General features: G+C 45.7%; 2 protein-coding genes across 3 annotated transcripts in view; both read right to left on the reverse strand.

Annotated features, from left to right (window-relative positions):
- CCDC60 (coiled-coil domain containing 60) overlaps positions 1 to 11403 on the reverse strand; it is a 39686-nt gene extending 28283 nt beyond the window's left edge. The window contains exon 1 of the mRNA XM_087705644.1: positions 10378 to 11403. Coding sequence (XP_087561770.1) covers positions 10378 to 10662 — 285 coding nt within the window. The 5' untranslated portion in view covers positions 10663 to 11403. The remainder of the gene's footprint in view (positions 1 to 10377) is intronic.
- Positions 11404 to 22119: 10716 nt separating this feature from the next.
- The window catches only part of HSPB8 (heat shock protein family B (small) member 8), a 37891-nt gene continuing 35707 nt past the window's right edge, over positions 22120 to 24303 (reverse strand). For both annotated transcript variants that reach the window (XM_087705646.1, XM_087705645.1), the window contains one exon: positions 22120 to 23842. In XM_087705646.1, coding sequence (XP_087561772.1) covers positions 23683 to 23842 — 160 coding nt within the window. In that variant the 3' untranslated portion in view covers positions 22120 to 23682. The remainder of the gene's footprint in view (positions 23843 to 24303) is intronic.

Consider the following 24303-nt stretch of genomic DNA (forward strand, 5'->3'; position numbering starts at 1 on the left):
GCTAGCGGAGTGTTTACTGGCCAGATGCCCTTCTTGTAGCCAGAGAGGAGTTTTGTTCAGCAGGTATATTCTCATTGTACCCAGAGAAGAGAAATATTTGCCTCTACCTAGGATCAAACTCACAGCCTTCTGATTGTGAGGCGAGAGCTCCACCGCTAGGCCACCGCACCACTCAGCATTTACCATATCATCACTTTCTTTTAACAACCCCATAATCCCTTGCAGGGTGAAGTCTTGGCAACTGAATGGAGCTGAGTGTTTTACTGGCCCATTGCCCTTCTTGTTGCCAGAGTGGAGTTTGGTTCAGCAGGTATATTCTCATTGTACCCAGAGAAGAGAAATATTTGCCTCTACCTAGGATCAAACTCACAGCCTTCTGATTGTGAGGCGAGAGCTCCACCGCTAGGCCACCGCACCACTCAGCATTTACCATATCATCACTTTCTTTTAACAACCCCATAATCCCTTGCAGGGTGAAGTCTCGGCAACTGAATGGAGCTGAGTGTTTTACTGGCCCATTGCCCTTCTTGTTGCCAGAGTGGAGTTTGGTTCAGCAGGTATATTCTCATTGTACCCAGAGAGAGAGAAATATCTGCCTCTGCCTAGGATCGAACTCACAGCCTCCTGATTGTGAGGCGAGAGCTCCACCTCTAGGCCACCGCGCCACTCCTACTGATCCTGCAAAATAAACATAGCATTTCCCCAACCTTAGCAGCTTTAAGTTGTGCTGATTTTCCAAATGTCAGAATGCTGGCTGGGGAATTCTGGGAGTCCACCCAGCTTAAAGTTGCCAAACTTGGAAAACATTATTCTAAACACGTCCGAATGATAATCTGGAAAGAGGATTCTCTGTGGCAGCAGACAAAAACGTTTGGCATCTCTCAGTTGATGAAATGTTTGTGAATATTCCTGGGCATCAGATCCTTTAGCAGCAGCTGTCTGGGAAAGGCCTTTTTTTTTTAAAGAGAGAGTGGTGCTAATTATAAACTTGGCTACAGAGCATGGAGAGAAAAAAACTTTGGTCATGGGTTCTCCATAATATTTCAAGGAAGGAAGGAAGGGAGGGAGGGAGGGAGGGAGGGAGGGAGGGAGGAAATAATGAGGAGGAGAGGACAAGGAAGAAGAGGAGGAGAAAGAAGAGGAGGAAGAGAAAGAGGAGGAGAAGAGGACAAGGAGGAGGAGAGGAGGAGGAAGAAGAAGAAGAGGAGAAAGAGGAGGAGGAGAGGAGGAGGAGGAGAGGAGGAGGAAGAAGAGGAGGAGGAGGAGACAAGGAGGATGAGAGGAGAAAAAGGAGGAGAAAGAGGAGGAGAAGAGGAGGAGGAAGGAGGAGAAAGAGAAGAGGAGGAGGAGAAGAAGAAGAGGACGAGGATGAGGAGGAGAAAGAGGAAGAGGAGGAGAAAGAGGAGGAGGAGAAGAAGAGGAGGAGGAAGATTAGGAGGAGAAAGAGGAGGAGAAGAGGAGGAGAAGGTAGTTCAGGATTGAATTGTGGGATTTTTTGGTGTTCTCTAAGATTACGGTGGCTCAGTGGCCAAGATGCTGAACTTGTCGATCAGAAAGGTCGGCAATTCGGTGGTTCGAATCCCTAGCGCTGCATAATGGGGTGAGCTCCCGTGACTTGTCCCAGCTTCTGCCAACCTAGCAGTTCGAAAGCACGTAAAAAATGCAAGTAGAAAAATAGGGGCCACCTTTGGTGGGAAGGGAAGAGCGTTTCGTGCGCCTTCGGCGTTGAGTCATGCCGGCCACATGACCACGGAGACGTCTTCGGACAGCGCTGGCTTTTCGGCTTTGAAACGGAGATGAGCACCGCCCCCTAGAGTCAGGAACGACTAGCACATATCTGCAAGGGGAACCTTTACCTTTAAGCTTACATACTTTGGCTTCTATCTTCCTGCATAAATTTGCTTGGCCATCACAGAGTTTAGGAAGAGAGGTACATCTCCATAGGGACCTATATATTATTGTTACTCACTGGAAGTAAACTTCCCTCCACCACCCAACCAACATGCAGCTTCCGTGCCTCTCTTGACCTTGTTGTGTTATCGACAAATCCTCCCACTTGTTCAATCTGGGCTAAGTGACTGTTTTCAGTGCTCACTTTCATCTTTGATCTAAGATTGCAATGTTTACTCTTTGATGCTGAGCAACTTTGAGACCTTTTAATGGGGCGGGGGGGGGGGAGAAAGAGAGGCATCAAATGTTTCGGGTGCGGGGGGGGCTGCACTCATGCCCTTATTGACTAGATCAGATTACTCTTTCCATCCTCCCACTCTTTGCTTCAAGAATCTTCCTTTATCTTTGCTGCTCTAATAAAACAAGTCATATCTATATTGTTGTGGCCCAGCAGGAGCTGTTGGAGCTGCCACCAGACTCCGACAGCGAGGGGCCCTCTGAGTCGGCTCTGGAAGATGTGGAGGACCCTGGACAGGATTCCAACTCCGAGCAGGGCGCAGAGAGGCTGGTTGGCCACCAGGAGGCACCTGAGCCTTGGACCAGTGGGGAGGAGACAAGGGAGAGTGAGCCGGAAGCCACTAGTGAGTTGTTCCTGGATGCACGCCATCGCAGAGCTAATAGGCGTCAGGAACAGTTGCGCAGTTACAGGAGGTAATTGCACTCAGCTGGTGGTCATTAGGCTCCTCTCCAGACTATAAAAAGACTACTTGTGCACACGCCCCTCTTGCAGAAGTCAACGCAGGATCGAATGTCAGAGAACATTGTTATGAGCTTGGCAGGTTGGATTGTTGCCAAGCCTTATCTGTGTTTATTGCTGCCCAAGCTTGTCTGTGCTGGGTTGCTGTCAAGGACCTGTTTGCCTGTTAATTAAATGCTGTAATTTATCTCTGGCTCGGAGTGTGCTTTGTTGTGGAACGAGGGGGGTCAAAACATCTATCCATCTGTCCGTCTATCTATCATCTATCCATCCATCCATCCATCCTTAAGTTTCCCCAGCAGCATAAAGCCGAGTCCTCGTCCCAATAAACCCCTTTTATTTAATTGACAGCAAAGTCTTTCCTCTCCCACAGTCTTTCAAGAGAGTTCACAATTACCAACCTTGATCAGGCTTGGAGATAGCCAAGCCGATATCTTTCAGACGCCACAATATTTGGCAAGAATGCAGGAATGAACTAATTGTCTCCTGCAAACTCCACTCCCCTTTCGCTCCTCTTTTATTCCTTATTCACCGTCCACCTGCGGCCTTACTCCCAAGTCGACCCTCCTGCAAACTCCACTCCCCTTTTGCTCCTCTTTTATTTCCTATTCACCGTCCACCTGTGGCCTTATTCCCAAGTCGACCCTTGTTCCTTAGCTGTTCCCTTTGTCTGGCAACTCTGAGCAGGCACACATTGGGAACAGGCTCCAGCTGTTCTTCTGCCACACTGATGTCCGAAGGCTGTCAGACAGCTCTGGCCCCCTCTCTGCCTCCAACACAGAGCCCTCATTGGAGCCTTCCCCACTCCAGGACTAACCCATATTCCTCCTCAACCTCCTCACTGTCCAAATCTGCTGCCAGAGCCATAGTCCTAGCAAGCCAGCTGACTCTAAGAAAGAGAATCGGTGCATTTCAAACTTAGCAACTTTAAGATGCATGGACTTCGACTCCCAGAATTCCCCAGCCAGCTATGAATTCTGGGAGCTGAAGTCCACACTTTTCATAAAGTCGACAGATTTGAAAAACTGGGCACTAACATGAAACTTGTAGTTTATGGATCACCAAGACTGGCCTTGCCAAAGCCATGGCTGTGCGGAAGACATTAAATTAAATGTTCGGAACAAATCTGGACGGTCGAATGTCACCGAACTTTGGCTAGCTACCTGATGGGCTAAACAAGATAATGCCCTCTAACAGCTGGCTTGGTGAAGATGCATATTTATTTAGCGCTTGGCATACCGTACAGGGACTAGCAACAGATATTAACATTTCACCCAGATCAATAAAACCCAATGAAATATAAATTTTAAAAAGATCTGCGTTCAAATACCAATATGTAGGCCATCGAACCGCTGAAGTGCAACACCATTTATATATATTAAAGAAATCAGATCCTGGAGCTGCAGTGGCACAGTGGTTAGAGGGCAGTACTGCAAGCTACTTCTGCTGACTGCCGGCTGCCTGCAATTTGGCAGTTCGAATCTCACCAGGCTCAAAGTTGACTCAACCTTCCGTCCTTCCGAGGTTGGTAAAATGAGGACCCGGATTGGGGTCAAAAGGCAGACGCTAAACTGCTTAGAAAGGGCTGTAAAACACTGTGAAGCGATATATAAGTCGAAGTACTATTGCCTTTCCTTCCTTCCTTCCTTCCTTCCTTCCTTCCTTCCTTCCTTCCTTTCCTTCCTTCTATCCATCCATCCATCCATCCACTCACCCACCCACCCACCCATGGTTTGCAGTGGTTAGAATGCAGTAGTGCAGGCTAATTCTGCCGACTGCCAGCTGTTCAATTCTGTCCGGCTCACCTTGCTACTGAACCAGTAGCAAAGATAAGTGTACTTTACCCCTGGTTGTAAGTCAACGACTATGTGTGTTGAGTTTTACTTCAAGGGGGGAAACTCGCTGGAGATTCAGGACGATGGCAGAGCGCGTTCCCCACGTACGCCTTGCTAATTGAAAAGGAATAAAAGCTATTATATTTTGCCTGTTTCGGAGAGAGACTCCAAACTCGAGCCTGTAGATTTTGTCAAGAGACTGTTAAAGTATGCATTATTAATGTTAATTGCTAATGTCTGTCTGCCGTTTCTTCTCTCTCTCTCTCTCTCTCTCTCTCTCTCTCTCTCTCGTATTCAGATTTATTTTTTACTAAATCCTCACGCCTGTAAGAAACACAAAAGCTTAATTAAAAGTAGCAAATCAGCGGAAGCAAAACATGAAATGAATTAGATGAGCTTGAGAAATTCTCCAAAGCCTTCGGGAGGGGTGTGTGTGTGTCAAACTAGGCTTCCGTCGGAAAGGTGGGGAAAAAAATATTCCCGTCGCAAACTATGCTCTAGATATCAGGCTGTCCCACGAGTTCTGCTGGCTCTAGGAAGCCCTAAGAAGAGAAAAAGAACAAGGGGGAAAAAATATATAAAAACGAAAAGGGGAGTTGGTGAAGAAGTGAGGATGAGAAAAATCAATCAGAATAGAGCAGGAAGGGAACTCTGGAGGTCTTCTAGTCTAACCGGCTGCTCAAGCGGGGGACCCTATAACAGTGATGACAAACCTTTTTTTCCCTGGGGTGTCAAAAGCCCACATGTGCGCAACAGCGTGCCCACACCCGTAATTAAATGCACCCCTCGTGTTGTGCCCACCTGCGCATCAGAGGTGGGTTCCTACCAGTTCGCACCAGTTCGGTAGAACCGGTTCGTCAAATCTACCCAACCGGTTAGAAGAGGCTCCACCAGTGGACCCAGAAAGCAGGCCGCACCTACAGAAGAGGTTCCCAAATTTTTTTGAAACCCACCACTGACACACACACACACACACACACACACACAGACTCACACAAAGAAAGGAAGAAAGAAATAAATAAAAAAAGAAAGAAAGAAAAAGAGAGAGAGATGAAAGAAAAAAGGAAAAAGGGATAGAGAGACAAAAGGAAGGAAGGAAGGAGAGAAAGAGAGAGAGAGAAAGAAAGAGAGAGAGAAAGAAAGAAAGAAAGAAAACACATGGCCAGCAAGCCACTCCCACAGGTCACATGGCCGGCAAGCCACTCCCACAAAGGAGGCCACACCCACAGAGTAGGTTCGAAAAATTTTTGAAACCCACCACTGACACACACACACACACACACACACACACACACACACACACACAGATTCACACAGAGAAAGAGAAAGAAAGGAAGAAAGAAAGAAATAAAAAAAGAAAGAAAGAAAAAGAGAGAGAGAGATGAAAGAAAAAAAGGAAAAAGGGATGGAGACAAAAGGAAGGAAGGAGAGAAAGAGAGAGAGAGAGAGAGAGAGAGAGAGAGAGAGAAAGAAAGAAAGAAAGAAAACAAGCCACTCCCACCAGGTCACATGGCCGGCAAGCCACTCCCACAAAGGAGGCCACACCCACAGAGTAGGTTCGAAAAAATTTTGAAACCCACCACTGACACACACACACACACACACACACACACACACACACACACACACACACACACACACACAGACTCACACAGAGAAAGAAAGGAAGAAAGAAATAAATAAAAAAAGAAAGAAAGAAAAAGAGAGAGAGAGATGAAAGAAAAAAAGGAAAAAGGGATAGAGAGACAAAAGGAAGGAAGGAGAGAAAGAGAGAGAGAGAGAGAGAAAGAGAGAGAAAGAAAGAAAGAAAGAAAGAAAACACATGGCCAGCAAGCCACTCCCACCAGGTCACATGGCCGGCAAGCCACTCCCACAAAGGAGGCCACACCCACAGAGTAGGTTCGAAATTTTTTTGAAACCCACCACTGACACACACACACACACACACACACACACACACACACACACACAGAGATTCACACAGAGAAAGAGAAAGAAAGGAAGAAAGAAATAAATAAAAAAAGAAAGAAAGAAAAAGAGAGAGAGAGATGAAAGAAAAAAAGGAAAAAGGGATAGAGAGACAAAAGGAAGGAAGGAGAGAAAGAGAGAGAGAGAGAGAGAGAGAGAGAAAGAAAGAAAGAAAGAAAGAAAACACATGGCCAGCAAGCCACTCCCACCAGGTCACATGGCCGGCAAGCCACTCCCACAAAGGAGGCCACACCCACAGAGTAGGTTCGAAAATTTTTTGAAACCCACCACTGCTGTGCATGTGCGTACGAACGCCCCTGCTGCCCCTTGCGCATGTGCGCATGGCTTTCTTGGAGCCTGGGGAGAGTGAAAATGGCCTCCCCTGCCCCACCAGGCCCTCTGGAGGCAGGAAATGGCCCGTTTTCCGACTTCCGGTGGGGCCGATAGGGGCTGTTTTTCGCCCTCCACAGGCTTCAGGAAATCCTGGCGTGCACAAAAATAGCCTCCCCACGCCCTCCAGAAGGCCGAAAATCAGCTGGCCAGTGTGCGCACGCGACCCGCACAAAAAAGACCCTGAAGGGGGAGACTCTCTCCAGCAACACAAGTGTTCATTGCACGCATCCGGCCCAGGGGCCGTAGTTTGAGGACCCCTGATTTAGTGCAATCTCAAAAATGCAAATAATTATTCTGCGGACCACCGACATTTTCTCGCGGGCCCCCAGGGGTGACCGCTGCTCTAAAACAGTGTTTCCCAACCTTGGCAACTTGAAGATGTCTGGACTTCAACTCCCAGAATTCCCCAGCCAGCGAATGCATTCGCTGGCTGGGGAATTCTGGGAGTTGAAGTCCAGACATCTTCAAGTTGCCAAGGTTGGGAAACACTGCTCTAAAAGGTCTCTTTTCATTCCTTGCAATGCCCAGAAGCATCCTGGGTCATATTATTATTTTTCTCTAATTATCAAGCTACCGTGGGAGGATTCTATGCTTTTCGTGGCAGTCTAAAAAAACAGTTTCTAACGAATACAGTTAAAACAATCAGCAGGAGAGAGGTTTGCAACGGTCCTCATAAGGGGGAAACCCTCTCCGCTATCAACGTTGGTTGTTCGTTGCATCGTGTTTTTTAAATTCCGACTTCAGATTTTTTTTTCTCCCGTCTGCTAAGAACATGCAGAGCTGCTGCCTCTCGGTCCTCGGCCTGCCTGCTTCTCAAATACTGCGAATAAACGTTCGCAGAACTGCTGTGTGGCGTAATTGGATTGCTGTTTTTAAAATGCACGAGCTGCTTCCGACATAAATCCAATTAAAGTCTTACTTAGATTTAGGCTGGGAAGAATTCCGGAGTTATTTGATTCGCCCTTGGTGTTATTCACCCTTGCAATGTAGTATCTGAAAAGCACCATTCCCACCCACCCCCCTTTGCATAGTCTGTGTTTAAAAGAGAAATCATGAGAGAGACAGACAGACAGACAGACAGACAGACAGACAGAAAGAACAAGAGAAAGAGAGACAGAGACACAAAGCGAGAGAGCATGAGAAGAAGAGAGAGAATGAGAGAGATACAGAGAGGAAGAGAGAATGAGGAATACAGAGAAAGAGAATGAACGAGAGAATTAGAACAAGAGAGAGAGAATGAGAACGAGAGAGACTGGGAGAAGATGAGAACAAAAAAGAGAATGAGAGAAAATGAGGAGAGAGAGACAGGGAGAAAGAGAGAGAGCATGAGAATAAGAGAGGGAGATAGAGAGAGGATGAGATAGCGAGATAGAATGAGATACAGAGAGTAAGAGAGAGAATGAGAAAGAGAATGAAAGAATGAGACACAATTAAAACGAGAGAATGAGAGCGAGAGACAGAGAATGAGACGAGAGAGAGACTGAGAGATGAGAACAAGAAAAGGAGAGAATGAGGAGAGACAGACAGAGAGACAGTGAAAGAGAGAGAGAGAGCATGAGAACAACAGAGAAAGAAGAGGAGTAGATAGAATGAGAGATACAGAGAGTAAGAGAGAGAATGAGAGACACAGAAAGAAAGAGAATGAAAGAAAAAGAGAGAGAGAATTAGAACAAGAGAGAGACAGAGAGGATAAGAACAAGAAAGAGAATGAGGAGAGACAGAGCGCAAAAGAGAGAAAGCATGAGAACCAGAAAGAGAGAGAGAGAGAGAGGAGGAGATAGATAGAATGAGAGTCACAGAGAGAAAGAGAATGAAAGAATGAAAGAGAATTAGAACAAGAGAGAACGAGAGCGAGGGACAGAATGAGAATGAGAGAGATTGAGAGAAGATGAGAACAAGAGAGAAAGAAAGAATGAGAGAGAATAAGGAGAGAGAGAGAGAGAATGAGATACAGAGAGAATGTGAACAGGAGCGAGATACAATGAGTCAGAGAACTAGAGAAAGAGAGGGAGATAGAGACAAATGCAGACTTATTAACTTCTGGACTCCGACTTCATTGCCTACTCTCCCAACTGCTAGTGCCGTGTCGAATTGGGGATCAGATTCTTCTTTTATAAGAGTTGTTGGCAGCCACCAAAGATTCAAAAGCCATCATTAATTGTCTCCTGGAGCTCGTCGAAAAAGCATGATCCACCTTTTGTGGCAAAGATCCGTGGTCTGTCACTGGTGTTAGAACAGAACAGAGATTGGGAAGGGACCTTGGAGGTCTTCTAGTCCACCCCTCTGCTCAAGCAGGAGACCCGAGACCATTTCAGACTCTTCTTAAAAACCTCCAGTGATGGAGCACCATGATTTCTGGAGGCAAGTGGTTCCACTGGATAATTGTCCTCATTAAGTTTCTCCTTAGTTCCCGGTTGCTTCTTTCTCTGGTTAAATTTTCACCCATTGCTTCTTATCCTGCTTACAGGCGCTTTGGAGAGTAGCTTGACCCCTTCTTCTTTGGGGCTGCCCCCTTCCGTTCTTATCCCGGCTCTTTTTCGCCTCCTTGCCAGGAGCCACAATAAGCCTTGATCGAGCTTATTATTAATGGCATTAATAAAAGGATCCAGTGTTGCAGCCCAATGCAGTTTTTCCCCCCCCTTTTTCTGAGGCTAAACCAGCTGCTGCGTGAGAGGAACTGTTGCCAGAGGCATTCGTCATCTTACATTTTTCATGTTGACAAGTTTTCGGGCATGTTTTGTTGAGTCCATGTTTTGGACTCCAACCTGAACATTCGGACGTCGAGATTGCAAAAGAACAGGCTGGAAGGGAAACCGGGTTCTCTGCAACCCAAATGTAGAAATGTCTTAACTGCCGGGCACTTGGATAATCAGAGATTCTCAAGAAGAGTGAACCCATTTGGCAGGTCGCAAAATAAACGAACAAAAAACCAACAAGGTGGACTAAGACTATGTGGTCTCAGGATAGCGATATTTTATATATAAAAACATCTGTATGTGCGTATGTTCCAGCAAAACTCTGCAACGCCGTGAGCAATTTCAACCAAACTTGGTACACAGATGACTTATTCTTTGGAAACAAATATTGTGCAGGTAAGACACCCCTAAAACCCCTTGGTGTGTGTGTGTTCTGTTAAGATACAGCCTGTTGTGCCTTAAAATGACTTCTACTGTTCTGTATTTAACTGATAGCTGATGATTTAATGGATAACAGGTGATTTAACAGGCAACTGATGATTTAACGGATAACAGTTTTTTAACAGACAACTGATGATTTAATGGACAACTGATTTAACGGACAACTGATTTAACGGACAACTGATTTAACGGACAACGAACAACTGACTATTTCATGGATAACTAATGATTTAAATTGGTTAAAACCAATTTCGTTGTATTTAAGTACAATAACAATAAAGATTATACTTAAACTTATTTACTGGATAACTGATGATTTAACAGATAACTGAGGATTTAAGGATAACTGGTGATTTAACGGGTAACTGAAGATTTAACGAGAGACGCACACACTTACCGGAGGTAGCTGCCCCAGACCATAGAGGGTGAGTTTCCTGGGATCGAGGTAAAGGGGGTCTCCGAAATCCTGATAGGGTTTCCAGCAGGGGGTAAAATACCCCTGTTGTGAGAGTTGTTTGGCTCTCCGATGATAGCTCTCTTGAAATACTTGCTCCCTTGGGACATCCCAGCAGTTGTAAATGGTTTTACTCCGTGTCTGGATTTTTAACCCTTTCTGGGGAGGGATGGGCAATGGCTTGATCAGCACGAAGTAGCGAGGGTCAATTTTTGGGTTCAGGGGCATCCTGCCTCTGTTGCCCCGGGTGTGTGTAACTCAAGTAAATCAATTGATCAATAATTGATTTCTTGAGCCCTTGTAAAAAAAAAAAACCTAATCTACAAGGAAATACCCCCTTTGGATTCACTGCCTTGGGCAATCAGGGTTTTCCCACCCATCAAAACAAACCGCGATTGCTTCAAGTATGTTGGGCTGTTGGCAGCATCCAAGCCAGGATTCCCGATTGGCCTCCTAGGAGGGACAAAACTCCTAATCTCAGACCGAGGGACTATTAACCCTTGAGAGAAAGCAAGCTGAGTGCCCCCCCCCTTGCCTTTTGGGGTACCTGCAAAATTAAAACCAGGCTTTCCAACAAGCCGTGATCAGCGATCTAAACCCAGTTTGGATCTAATGTGCACTCAACTTTCTGAATTTCTCTACTATGACTGTATTTCCAAGTCTGAGACATGCATGCCCTTATGCTGCCCTCTCCTTTCGCCTTCCTCCTATCAAGTTCCTAGTCCCTAAGAGTACTCTGCCTTCCGATCAAGCCTGTTTTCACAGCCATCCCACTAGCCCATCTTCCCCATCCCGGACTTTCAAGTTTAATACAGGTTGGAAGCCTTTTGCTCCTCTCCCCCAATTTTTAATTTTCAAGTTACTAGTCCCTGAGAGGTCCTTTAGAGCCCCTCTAGAAAGCTAAAAACCCCAAAGGTCTCATGGCTGGACCGTGGCCTCCTCCCTGAGCTCCCACTCACTCCAAACCCACGCAAGGCCAACGACCCCCGGCCCAGTTATCCCCCTCTAGCCCCCTCCCCTTTATAAATGCTTCCTTCTCTTCCTAACTTCCCCTGGGCCTTATAAGGCTCCAGTTAAGCCCAAGGCCTGGGCTGGGGGCTTCCCTTAAAGAAGAGGTAGACATTTTTTTTGCAGCCGCGCCCCCCGCCCCAATTTGTGCCCTGCCGTCTTTCTCCCAAGGCCAACTGCTTGGGAAGGAAGGCGGGGCCGAGGGGAGATGGCGTCGCCCGTTGCCCTTGGCAACCGCAGCTGGGCAAAGCGCGCGGGGCGGATTGTCCCTCGACGCTGTCCGTAGCAGCCGGCTGAAGCTGCTTCCGCCCTTTCTTTTTGAACGCAGGAATGAATGGATGGGTCAATGCACGAATCTTCTCTGGGTTCCCCCCCACCTTTTTCTTTTTTGCAACCACCTTTCTATTTTGATTTTTTAAAGAAGGAGGGATGTACGGTCTCTCTGTTCCCCACCTGCATTTTGAATAGAATAGAATGGAATGGAATGGAATAGGAATAGGGATAGAACAGAATTATAGAATAGAATAGAATAGAATAGAATAGAATAGAATAGAATGAAGGAGAATAGAATAGAATAAGGAAAGAAGGAATAGAATAGGAATAAAATAGAATTATAGAATTATAGAATTATAGACTAGAATAGAATAAGGAAAGAAGGAATAGAATAGGAATAGAATTATAGAATAGAGTAGAATAGAATAGAAGGAAGGAGAATAGAATAAGGAAAGAAGGAATAGAATAGGAATAAAATAGAATTATAGAATAGAATAAGGAAAGAAGGAATAGAAGGAATATAATTATAGAATAGAGTAGAGTAGAATAGAAGGAAGGAGAATAGAATAGAATAAGGAAAGAAGGAATAGAATAGAATAGGAATAAAATAGAATTATAGAATTATAGAATAGAATAAGGAAAGAAGGAATAGAATAGGAATAGAATTATAGAATAGAATAGAGTAGAATATAATAGAAGGAAGGAGAATAGAATAAGGAAAGAAGGAATAGAATAGAATAGGAATAAAATAGAATTATAGAATTATAGAATAGAATAAGGAAAGAAGGAATAGAATAGGAATAGAATTATAGAATAGAGTAGAATAGAATAGAAGGAAGGAGAATAAAATAGAATAAGGAAAGAAGGAATAGAATATAATAGAAGGAATGAGAATAGAATAGAATAAAGAAAGAAGGAAGGAGAATAGAATGGAATGAAATGGAATGGAGTAGAATAGAATAGAATGAAAGAATAAATAGAATAGACTAGAATAGAATGGAGAATAGAATGAAAAAGAATAAATAGAATAGAATGGGATAGAATAGAGAAAAGAAGGAAGGAAAGTAGAATAGAATAAAGGAAAGAAGGAAGGAGAAAATAGACTAGAATAGAGTAGAATTCTTTATTGGCCAAATGTGATTGGACACCCAAGGAATTTCTCTTTGGTGCATAGGCTGTCAGTGTACATAAAAAGGAAAGATACATTCATCAAGAATCATAAGGTGCAACACTTAGTGATAGTCCTAGGGTGATGTGGTCAGATGGGGTCATCTGATCAAAATTCAGAGACTTAGCAACTGACTTGTATTTATGACGGTTGCAGGGTCCCGGGGTCACGTGTTCCCCTTTTGCAACCTTCTGACAAACAGAGCCCAGTGGGAAACCCAGATTCACTTAACAACCGTATTCCTAACTGAACAACTGCAGTGATTCACTTAACAATGCTCCATCTCTAAGCCATCGCACCACTCAATTATATATTATATCAGTGTTTCTCAACCTTGGCAACTTGAAGATGTCTGGACTTCAACTCCCAGAATTCCCCAGCCAGCGAATGCTGGCTGGGGAATTCTGGGAGTTGAAGTCCAGACATCTTCAAGTTGCCAAGGTTGAGAAACACTGTATTATATATATACACATACATACATAGATACATACATACATAGGTAATTGTCATTGACTGAGATGGAGGATTAGAAATTGAATGAATGAATGAATGCATAACCAGCGTCCCTTCCCATCTAATGGTTACTTTTGGCTTCACTGACAATTTTAATAATTAAAGGTTGCATCTTAGGGGCTGACTCACTTCATGTAATTGGCACGGTGAGTGCCCGTTTGACGGCACTCCACTGTGGGGAGCGTGCATGGCCATCCCCGCCTTTGGGGAAGCGTGCACGCCAGCTCCCAAGTTGTGAGTGTGTCGTCTAGTCTCCATGGCAGCCAAAGGCATGACGTGGGAACAAATCCTTGCTGCATCAGGGCACACATTTCACTCCGGGCGAAGGATTCTGAAAAAACTTGGTGGCGCAACTGGGTGGCATCCGATCCGCTCTGTGATTCAGTTGCAGGTAATTTCAGAAGTGGCTGCCAGTGCATAATTCTCAGCAATGTGACGCAGCTCCAACCTGGGGTTGCGTTGTTGATTTTCTCGTTCCTCAAACCTCCAAGCTGGGTGGTTTTCTTGGCTGGCGAAGAGGGATCCATTAGCGTGGCGAAAGGGGAGAACTAGGGTGGAAAAAGCAAGCTTTTACTTGCCCAGGTTTGCTTCTGACGCCACAGATTTTCTTAGCCCACAAAAAAAAAGAACCACAAATGAGAGGGAGTCAACCTGTTCTCCAAAGAACCAGAAGGCAGGACAAGAAACGATGGGTGGAAACTAATCGAGGAGAGAAGCAATCTGGAATTAAGGAGAAACTCCCTAACAGTTAGAATAATTAACCAGTGAAACAACTTGCCTAGAAAGAGTGCAGAGAAGAGCAACAAAGAGGATGAGGGGACTGGAGGCTAAAACGTATGAAGAACGGTTGCAGGAACTGGGTATGTCTACTTTGATGAAAAGAAGGACCAGGGGAGACATGATAGCAGTCTTCCGATATCTCAGGGGTTGCCCCAAAGAAGAGGGAGTCAAGCTATTCTCCAAGGCACCTGAGGGCAGAACAAGAAGCAATGGGTGGAAACTAATCAAGGGGAGAAGCAACTTAGAACTGAGGAGAAATTTCCTGACAGTGAGAACAATTAACCAGTGGAACAACTTGCCTCCAGAGGTTGTGAATGCCCCAACACTGGAAGACTTTAAGAAGATGTTGGATAGCCATCTGTCTGAAATGGTATAGGATTTCCTGTCTAGGCAGGGGGTTGGACTAGAAGACCTCCAAGGTCCCTTCCAACTCTGCAATTGTATTGTATTTGGGTAGGATTAGTTCAAAGAAAAGAAGGACATGGGGTGTGTGACATGATAGCCGGATTCCAGTGTTTGAGAGGCTGCCACAAAGAGGAGGGGGGGGTCAACTTATTTTCCAAAGCGCCGGAGGGCAGGACAAGAAACAATGGATGGAAACTAATCGAGGAGAGAAGCAACCTGGAATTAAGGAGAAACTTCCTAACAATTAGAATAATTAATAATTACTTGCCTCCAAGAAGCTGTGAGTGCTCCATCGCTCGAGGTTTTGAAGAAGAGATTGGACAGTTATTTGTCCTGAATAATTCTGGGTCTTCTGAATATAGATATAGATAGACTTGCTGAAATCTTAAACCCATGCGTGGGTACTAGGGGGTTGGACTAGAAGACCTCCAAGGTCCCTTCCAACTCTAGTTGTCCTTTTATATGGAAACTCAGCCCGAATCAAAGGGTTAAAACAGGGCAATCAGATCTATGCCAAATTTAATCATTTCTGCCACTAGGTGGCAGCCAGGAGACACAGAAAACACCAACAAGTCTTGGCTCCCCCCAGTGGCTATCTAAAGTTTTGCAGCTCAGGACTGGTGCGCATGTGTACACGTAACTCCCCCTCTCTCCCTACCGTGCGCTCAAGTTTTCTGTGAAAAGCCCTCCTTGGGATTCCAAGCACGAGTTTTGCACTGATTTTGAAAAAAAAGATGCGCAAGCTTTCTTTATCACTGCAAATCAGTCTCTCCTGATGAAAAAGGAAAAACAAATGGAATTTTAAAATGAAGCTAATCAAGAAGTTAAAGAGAGGTTAATCTTCCTGGATTAATCAAATTGCATGCATGAGAGGAGAGAGAGAGAGCGAGCAGCAGAAGAAGAGGGAGGCGGAGGGCGAGGGGGGAAGGAAGGAACGTTGGCTAATTCCAGTTGTGGCGATCCTACAGGTAAATCTCGACTTACAAACCGTTCATTGAGTAACCCTTCAAAGTTACGACGGCACTGAAAAATGGGACTCTCCTTTACGACTAGTTTCAGCACCCCCAAGGTCATAGCATAGCATAGAATAGCATAGCATAGAATAGTATGGCAGAGTTATGCTGGAAGATACACACACAGACACACAGAGCCATTTTTATAGAGAGAGATTTTTAAATCCTCCTCAATCCTGATCCTCAAAAGTCCATTAAACGGTTAGCAGAGATACTGACACATCTCCTTTGCACTTTTTCCAAAGTGTGAAGAGCAAAGAAGATGATCAAAGGCCTGGAGGCTAAAACATACAAAGAACGTTGCTATGATGTAGAAAAGATGTGGAGACTCTAGAAAGAGTGCAGAGAAGAGCAACAAAGATGATGAGGGGACTGGAGGCTAAAACATACGAAGAACGGTTGCAGGAACTGGGTAGGTCTAGTTTAATGAAAAGAAGGACTAGGAGAGACATGATAGCAGCCTTCCAATATCTCAGGGGCTGCCCCAAAGAAGAGGGAGTCAAGCTATTCTCCAAAGCACCTGAAGGCAGGACAAGAAGCAATGGGTGGAAACTAATCAAGGAGAGAAGCAACTTAGAACTAAGGAGAAACTTCCTGATAGTTAGAACAATTAATCAGTGGAACAACTTGCCTCCAGAGGTTGTGAATGCCCCAACACTGGAAGACTTTAAGAAGATGTTGGATAACCATTTGCTTGAAATGGTATAGGATTTCCTGTCTAGGCAGGGGGTTGGACTAGAAGACCTCCAAGGTCCCTTCCAACTCTGCAATTGTGTTGTATTTGGGTAGGATTAGTTCAAAGAAAAGAAGGACATGGGGTGTGTGACATGATAGCAGGATTCCAGTGTTTGAGAGGCTGCCACAAAGAGGAGGGGGGTGGGGGTCAACTTATTTTCCAAAGCGCCGTAGGGCAGGACAGGAAACAATGGATGGAAACTAATCGAGGAGCGAAGCAACCTGGAACTAAGGAGAAACGTCTTAACAGCGAGGACAATTAGCCACTGGAACAACCTGCCTCCAGAAATTGTGGGTGCTCTCCATCAGCAGAAGAGATTGGACAAACATTGGGATGGTACTACAAGGTCTCCTGCTTGAGCAGGGGGCTGGACTAGAAGACCTCCAAGGGTCCCTTTCCAGCTCTAGTCTGATTGACAGATCTACGCTAACCTTGATTAAGTGAACTTCCTGTCTCAGCTGCCTTATCCCGTCCTGCCCCCCCCACCACATAGAGAACCTCTCTGCTTCTTAAAATTCTGTGCATCCCCTGTCTCAGTACGAGCAACGCCAATATTAAGCCATAAAACGTAATATGTTATGACACCATAAAATGCAGCGTAATTGCCACGGAACCATAAAAATGTAATGCAATTGGCTCAGCGGCTATTATCCTTTCCTCTCCCCCCCCCCTCCCAGCTGTAATGGCTTCGGAGTGGAATGGATCATGCCGGGTGAAGCGAACCACCGATCACCGGGGGTGGGTGGGGGGAATCTTCGAGATAGCCACATCTTTTAAGCAACTTTCACGTTTCCTCCAGTTCCGGGAAGTGAGCATTCTTTGGAAGTAGCCAAAGATGTGGAGACTTTAGAAAGAGTGCAGAGAAGATCAACCAAGAGGATTAGGGTATTTCAAGTCCTTATTGTATGTTTCTGGTAATATTCCCAATAAAAAGAGTTCCAGTTTTAAGTCTATGTGTTTATGTATCGTTTTCTCCAACCACATAAGGATAAGGTTAGGGTGAGCCGAGGTGGCGCGGTGATTAGAGTGCAGTACTGCAGGCCACTTCAGCTGACTGCTAGCTGCAGTTCGGCGGTTCAAATCTCACCGGCTCAAGGTTGACTCAGCTTTCCATCCTTCCGAGATGGGTGAATGAGGACCCAGACTGTGGGGGCGATAGGCTGACTCTGTAAACCGCTTAGAGAGGGCTGAAAGCCCTATGAAGCGGTATATAAGTCTAACTGCTATTGCTATTGCTATTGCTATTGCTATTGCTATTGCTATTGCTATTGCTATTGCTATTGCTATTGCTATTGCTATTGCTATTGCTATCGCTATCGCTATCGCTATTGCTATTGCTAGTCATAGTTCTAGGCTGCATCAACAAAGGGATAAAATCAAGATAGAATAGAAGTGTTAATACCACTTTATAATGCCTTGGTAAGGCCACACTTGGAATACGGCATCCAGTTTTGGTCGCCATGATGTAGAAAAGATGTGGAGACTCTGGAAAGAATGCAGAGAAGAGCAACCAAGATGATCAGGGGACTGGAGGCTAAAACATAGGAAGAACGGTTGCAGGAACTGGGTAGGTCTAGTTTGATGAAAAGAAGGACTAGGGGAGACATGATAGGAGTCTTCTGATATCTCAGGGGCTGCCACAAAGAAGAGGGAGTCGAGCTATTCTCCAGGGCAGGACAAGAAGCTATGGATGGAAACCACAGAGGCATCCTCGGACAGCGCTGGCTCTTCGGCTTTGAAACGGAGATAAACACATCCCCCTAGAGTCGGGAACGACTAGCACAGATGTCCGAGGGGAACCTTTACCTTATTCTGTGGTCGCTGCTTCCTGATTCCCTTACATCTCCGCGTTGGGCTCAGAGACCAGGTGACCCCCCACAAAGAACGTGGAGATGGGAGCCATCAGGAAACATGCTTTGTGCCAAATGTGCCTTCAACTCTTAGTCAGAACACGTTTCCTTGGAAGACGCGTGGAATGCAATTCTCGCTCCACCCTAACCCGAGGCTCTAAGTGAGACGTTGTTTGAAGAGACCTGGCTTACACTGAAATCCCTCCCTGCAGAAGGACATGGCTGGCAAGGCTACCTAGTCATAAATAATAATGAAAGGGAAGGCCACCCAAAAAGGCTTTGAGTCAGCCAAGCTAGAGTTGTCCCAGTTTGTTGGTCCATGGATACGTCAGAGAAGAGGGTGTCAACCCTCTTTGCGTGGACACAGAGCTGGGCAGCGTCCAAACACAAAGTTAGTCATTATTGTTATTACTACTGACCCCTCACATCCTGGGCATCAATTGTTTCAACTTCTGCCTTCAAAACGGCGCTATAGGGCACTGCCCAACAGAACAACTTGACCCTCAAGCCTGCAGCTGGTTCCTGTTGGCCTACCACACTCTCTATTATTTTACTATGCTGTTTCATTAGTGGGGTAATTGGGAGGGGGGAATAGTAAGGAGCAGAATGTGTTGTGGTCAAAGCAAAACATTCCTTGCTAGAAGCCCAAGGTCAACCTTTGTCTCCGCACCTCTGCACCTGGCCGGAAGTGGATGGGTGGAGATGCCAGCGTGGCAGTGGAAGATTGGAAGTGGAAGATAGAGCCGAGGTGGCGCAGTGGTTAGGGTGCAGTACTGGAGGCCACTTCACCTGACTGTTATCTGCAGTTCAGCGGTTCTAATCTCACCGGCTCAAGGTTGACTCAGCCTGCCATCCTTCCGAGGTGGGTGAAATGAGGACCCAGACTGTGGGGGCGATATGCTGACTCTGTAAACTGCTTAGAGAGGGCTGAAAGCCCTATGAAGCGGTATATAAGTCTAACTGCTATTGCTATTGCTATTGGACCATGGGATGGACTTGTGGGTATGTGGGGGGCAAAATCATGAACTTTCAACTGGGTGGGAAACCCAGGAAGTTTTCAGATTCTGGTTTTCCACAGATGTGCCAACATGTCTCTCTTCATAAATTGGAAGTTTGAGGACTTGGACTCTGATTTAATTTTGGATGATATTTGGAACGCTGACAAAGAGACAAGGACAATTTTTCCCCCCAAATGCCATCACTCTGCTCAACAACTCATTCCCACAACACTGTCAGATAATTTACTAAGACTGTATTACTATTATTCTTCTCTTCCTTCTTATTACCAATGTACTTTTCTGCTTAGGACTATAATAACCCTTGTTGTTCTATCTTACAATTTATATTATTAGTTCCTAGTAGGAGGTATGTCGACTGCTTATTTAGCATCCTATGACTAGCACTAAGTGTTGTATCTGACGATTCATGATGAATGTGTTTTTAGGATGACTCTGATCGTGATTCATCACTTATATGCACCAAAGACACATTCCTTGTGTCTTTGGCCAATAAAGAATTCTATATTACTTATGATTTATCCTGGGGTGAGCTTCAAAAATGTCAGCAACGGCTTCTCTGCCAGGTTGTTGGGTGGGCGTGGCTATGGTGGGCATGGCCTAGTTGGCCTATTGCACCATGGCGGGGGATGATGACGATGTTTTTGCCTTCCTCAGGCTCCAGAGGCTTTCCGGGAGGCCCATTTCCCCCCTTCCGTGAGCCTCCGTGTGGGCCCTGCACTTACTTCGCATCCAAATGCATGGAGGGTCCTGGCAGGGGCAGGGTGGGGTAGGCACGGGGTGGGCGCAGCCAGCCAGGGGTAGGATTTGGAGGTTCTCCTACCAGTTTGAACCTGGGTGAACCCGTAGCAGCCCACCTCTGGATTTAGCCTACAATGAGAACATGACAGAAGAGAAGTAACCCACAATCCAAGAAGATTCAGCTAAAGCAGTGGTTCCCAAACTTGGCAACTTGAAGACTTGTGGACTTCAACTCCCAGAATTCTCCAGCTAGCCACAAGTCTTCAAGTTGCCAAGTTTGGGAACCACTGAGCTAAAGGAACAATTAGATAAAAGGCTGCTTAGCCCATAGCAGCACAATGGCCTGGGCAAGAAGCTCCGAAGGGATCCTCCACAGTTTCCTGGGCTGTAAAGGAGACAGAGGGAGAGGAAGGGAGAGATATTCTTTCAGATTTGCAAGAGTCTGTTATTGTAACCCAACAATAAAGTAAGGTTAGTTCCTATGTCTATGGAGATTCTCGGTCATTCAGGTCCTGGTTGTCAGTTCTGAACTGAAGAAGCTTCTTGGGTGAGAAGGGAAACGTCTTCAAGGAAAAGCAAAGCTTGGCTTTGAGAACTGAAGAAGCTTCTTCTCAGGCCTGCAGCCATCTTTTCTTTTGAATCTTTGGCCTGCCACACTTTCTATTATTCTACTATGCATTTTCTATGGTGGGAAAATGGGATTGTACGGAGTTAGATAATATGCAGCCATAACGACATTCTTTCTAGAAAGCCAAGGTCATCTTTTATCTTTGCACCTCTGCACCTGACCGAAACTGGATAGGTGGAACTGCCAGCATGGCAGTGGGAGATTGGACTATGGGATGGACTTGTGGGTGTGGGGGGCAAGATCTTGAACTTACAACTGGATGGGGAAAACCGGGAAGCTTTCAGATTCGGGTTTCCCCAGTTGTGCCAACATGGCTCTCTTAATCAATTGGAACTTTGAGCAATACTTTGCCTCGGACTCTGATGTACTTTTGGATGCTATTTGGAACCCTCACGCTTCTGTGATGAGAAGCGAAATTATCTTCAAAAACACAGAGAGTCGAGTTGTGTTTTGAAAAAGCATCTTTGAGACAAGTTCCTGTGCATTTGTGTCATGTCGGGTCTGCCTTGTAAGGTTGACAAGAGAGTGTGAGATGGCAGCCATCAAGCTTAGTGTGTAGCAACCAGAAAAGAATGAAGGCACAGCTTCTCACTGTGTTGTTGCAATGAGTGACCACTGGAGCCCATTGTATGTGTGGTGTGTGTGTGTGTGTGTGTGTGTGTGAGTGAGTGAATATAGGAACATCATTTCATCCATTGCTTCCAGAAGTAGAATAACTCAAAGCCACCCATCACAAATATCCATCCATCATCTGTTGCTCCATGCATCCATCATCTGTTGCTCCATCCATCCATCCATCCATCCTCCATCAACTTTCAGAGAAGATAAGGCTGTCTCCTGTTGAAGAACCATTTCAATTATCTCAGTGTGGGACCTCATGGTAGGTTCTCCAGAACTTCCATGTCAGTCATACGTGGTCCTCCTGAGGTCCTTTCCAACACTAGGATTCCCCGCTGGAAAGTCCAAAAGAGAAATTGGGACTGTAAGATATTTGTGTTGCCAATTCACTACTTTTTAATGCTTCTGGCTCTTGATAGATCCAACCCCAAAGTCACAAGTCAACGTTATCTCATTTTAGAGGAATCTGCTCCCGTTAAACCCAGATGGGCTGGTAGGGGGAATGGCATGGCAAAACCGCGCTCGTCAAACTAGCGGTGATAAAATCGCGTCGCTAAAGCCGCGACGTCATCACCGCGCGTCATCACCGCCGCGACAACAGCGCGGCGACAGAAGGGCGCTTTAAAACAGCGCGGCGGCAGAAAGCGGATTTAAATTAAGGTAAGGGTTAGGATTAGGTTTAGGGGTTTGTTTTAGGATTAGGGTTAGGTTTAGGATGCTGAGTGCTTGGGAATGCGCAGATTTGCCCTCCGCGATTATGTCATCGTGGTAGGGTTGCGTTTTTCCTTAGCTCTTCGAACGGTGCGAATTAGTCTTCGCGCTTATGTCTCTGTGGATAAGGGCTTCGCGGATTTGTGGTGGAACCGGTAGGGGGAACACTCTGCCAAAATACGAAACACGATAACTACTTATTCCTATTGGCATAAATACCTCACATATACCCAAAAGTTTATTAAGGACAATTGGTTGCTACATCGGATACAGAATACAGGGGGTGGGGGGGAATGAAAATATAATCAGTTAAGTCCTCCATGAAACCGGGGAGCAGAAATGCGTATCACGTCGCAAGCAGCATTAATGGAAGAAGGAGAAGGCGGTGGCAGCACTGTTACAATTGCAATTTGGGGGTCCGAGGGAATTTTAGCCTGGCTTGCCCCAATGCCAACTCAGCTCTTGAGGTTAAAAGAGACTATTTTACGATGAAGACAAGTCAGCTAAAAAAAGGAACCAAAGTGTGCTGAGAACATCATTTAAAAAAAAAAAAGAAATCTTCAGCGCATCATAAATCAGTGCTCTGGACATCTGTAAACCTGGATGGAGGATAGCAACTCGGACAAATTATATTTTAGTGCAATCTCAGTTGTAGGGCTTTTAAGCACTTAGGTGAGACTTCAGCAGCCCATGGTGTAGAAGAGGGACGTTCAACCTGGGCAAGGTGATTGATGTGGCCATATAGAATTGTCCCATCCTGTCCAACCTTGGGCACTTTAAGACTTGTGGCCTTCAAGTCCACCAGTCTTAAAATGGCCATAGTGGGTGTAGAGGTTGGAGAGGTATCACCACAAAAGTGTTATTGGGGAGGAAAATTGTGTTATGAATCCAGCTTCACCTAGGAGGCGAGACCTCAACCAGAGGATGATGACTTATCTTGGCCTTAACCTCTCCATCTCTCCATATGAGATGGCCAAACACTTGATGAGACCTTCCCTAGATCTCCAGATATCTTGAGATGATCTCTTAGCCGTGTTTGGGCAAAATGACTTCCTTGCTTGAAGGATGGGATCTCTGTTGGTGGGACGATGAAGCCAGCCATAGGCTTAGATCAGAATGATGGGTCTGGGATCTTTGACTATTTCTCAACATGGAATCAGTGAAAGCTTAGATGGTGAATGAGTCCTTAAATACTTTTCAACAGGGCCAAAGATTGTAGATCCCTCAAGCAAAGAAGACGTCCGAGCTTGGGAAGTTGTGGTGGCTAGCCATTTCTCACAATGCCCCGACACCAGGCATTGTGGGAAATGTACACAACAGTGCCACTACGTTTACTTCCCCTTGATGTCACCTTGCCAAGGATTTGCCTCTCTTCTGGATTTGCCCCAGCTCTAAATCTCCATCCTGAAAGACCTAAAGAACCAACCTTGACGTCAACGCTTCCTCAAAGCCTTCCAAAAATAGCCTACTACGCGCGGTGGATCAAAGAAGCTTTCTGGAACTGAATCCTTCTGACACAACATCACCTCTGTTTGAGAGAGGGCATCAAGTATAATTTTACACCACCGATTTGGAAAGCCTCAAAGGCAGGTCAACACTACTCTTCTTCTCCCTTTGACACCTCCCCCCCGCCCAAGCCCAACGTGGGAACTCAACAAGTCCATTCAAGAGTAGGGTTGAGCAGGACATCTACAAGGAAGAAGGCTTTGAGTGAAGGCAACTGCAGGGGTGGTCGAACGACGGAAGGGGTTTTGTTGGGGGGGGGGGCAATCTTGGGCTGGGATTTCTTCAAGCACAGGTTGCTTCTTGGGTATCCAAAGGAATCTCGTTCCCATAGCTGCCGTCCCCGTACTGACAGTATGGAGGTATCTGTGGAGCTTCAATGATCAGGAGACCTTCGGGGGACAAGGAGGCGAAGACTGTGGTAGGGTCCACTTCCACGGGAAGCCTGAGGAGCACAAAGAAGGGGGAAAAAAATTAAATAGTACATCTTCCAAGTCTCAAGCAAGTTTCCCTCCCTGCTTTCTCCTTGGCAAAGATAGCAATAGAATTTAGATTTATACAGATAGCAACCGGTTCACCCTTACAACCATTGCCAACATCCCCATGATCAAAAATACAGACGTTTGACAACCGGCTCATATTTATGACGGTTGTGATGTTTCCTGGGGTCGAGTGATCCTCTTTTGCAACCTTCTGACAAGCCAGGTCAATGGGGAACCCAGATTCACTTAACAACCGTTTCAGAGGTAGCATTTAGCAGGTTCTGAGCAGTTCTGGAAACCGGCAGCGGAAATTTTGAGTAGTTTGTAGAAGCAGTAAATACCACCTCTGGCTGGCCCTGCCCCCATCTATTCTCTGTCTCCCAAGTCCCAGCTGATCGGGAGTGAATGGGGATTTTGCAGTATC

Source organism: Thamnophis sirtalis, unplaced genomic scaffold (assembly GCF_051295495.1).
Source record: "Thamnophis sirtalis isolate CommonGarterSnake01/CBP01778 unplaced genomic scaffold, rThaSir2_p1.2 scaffold_2, whole genome shotgun sequence".
Taxonomy (NCBI): domain Eukaryota; kingdom Metazoa; phylum Chordata; class Lepidosauria; order Squamata; family Natricidae; genus Thamnophis; species Thamnophis sirtalis.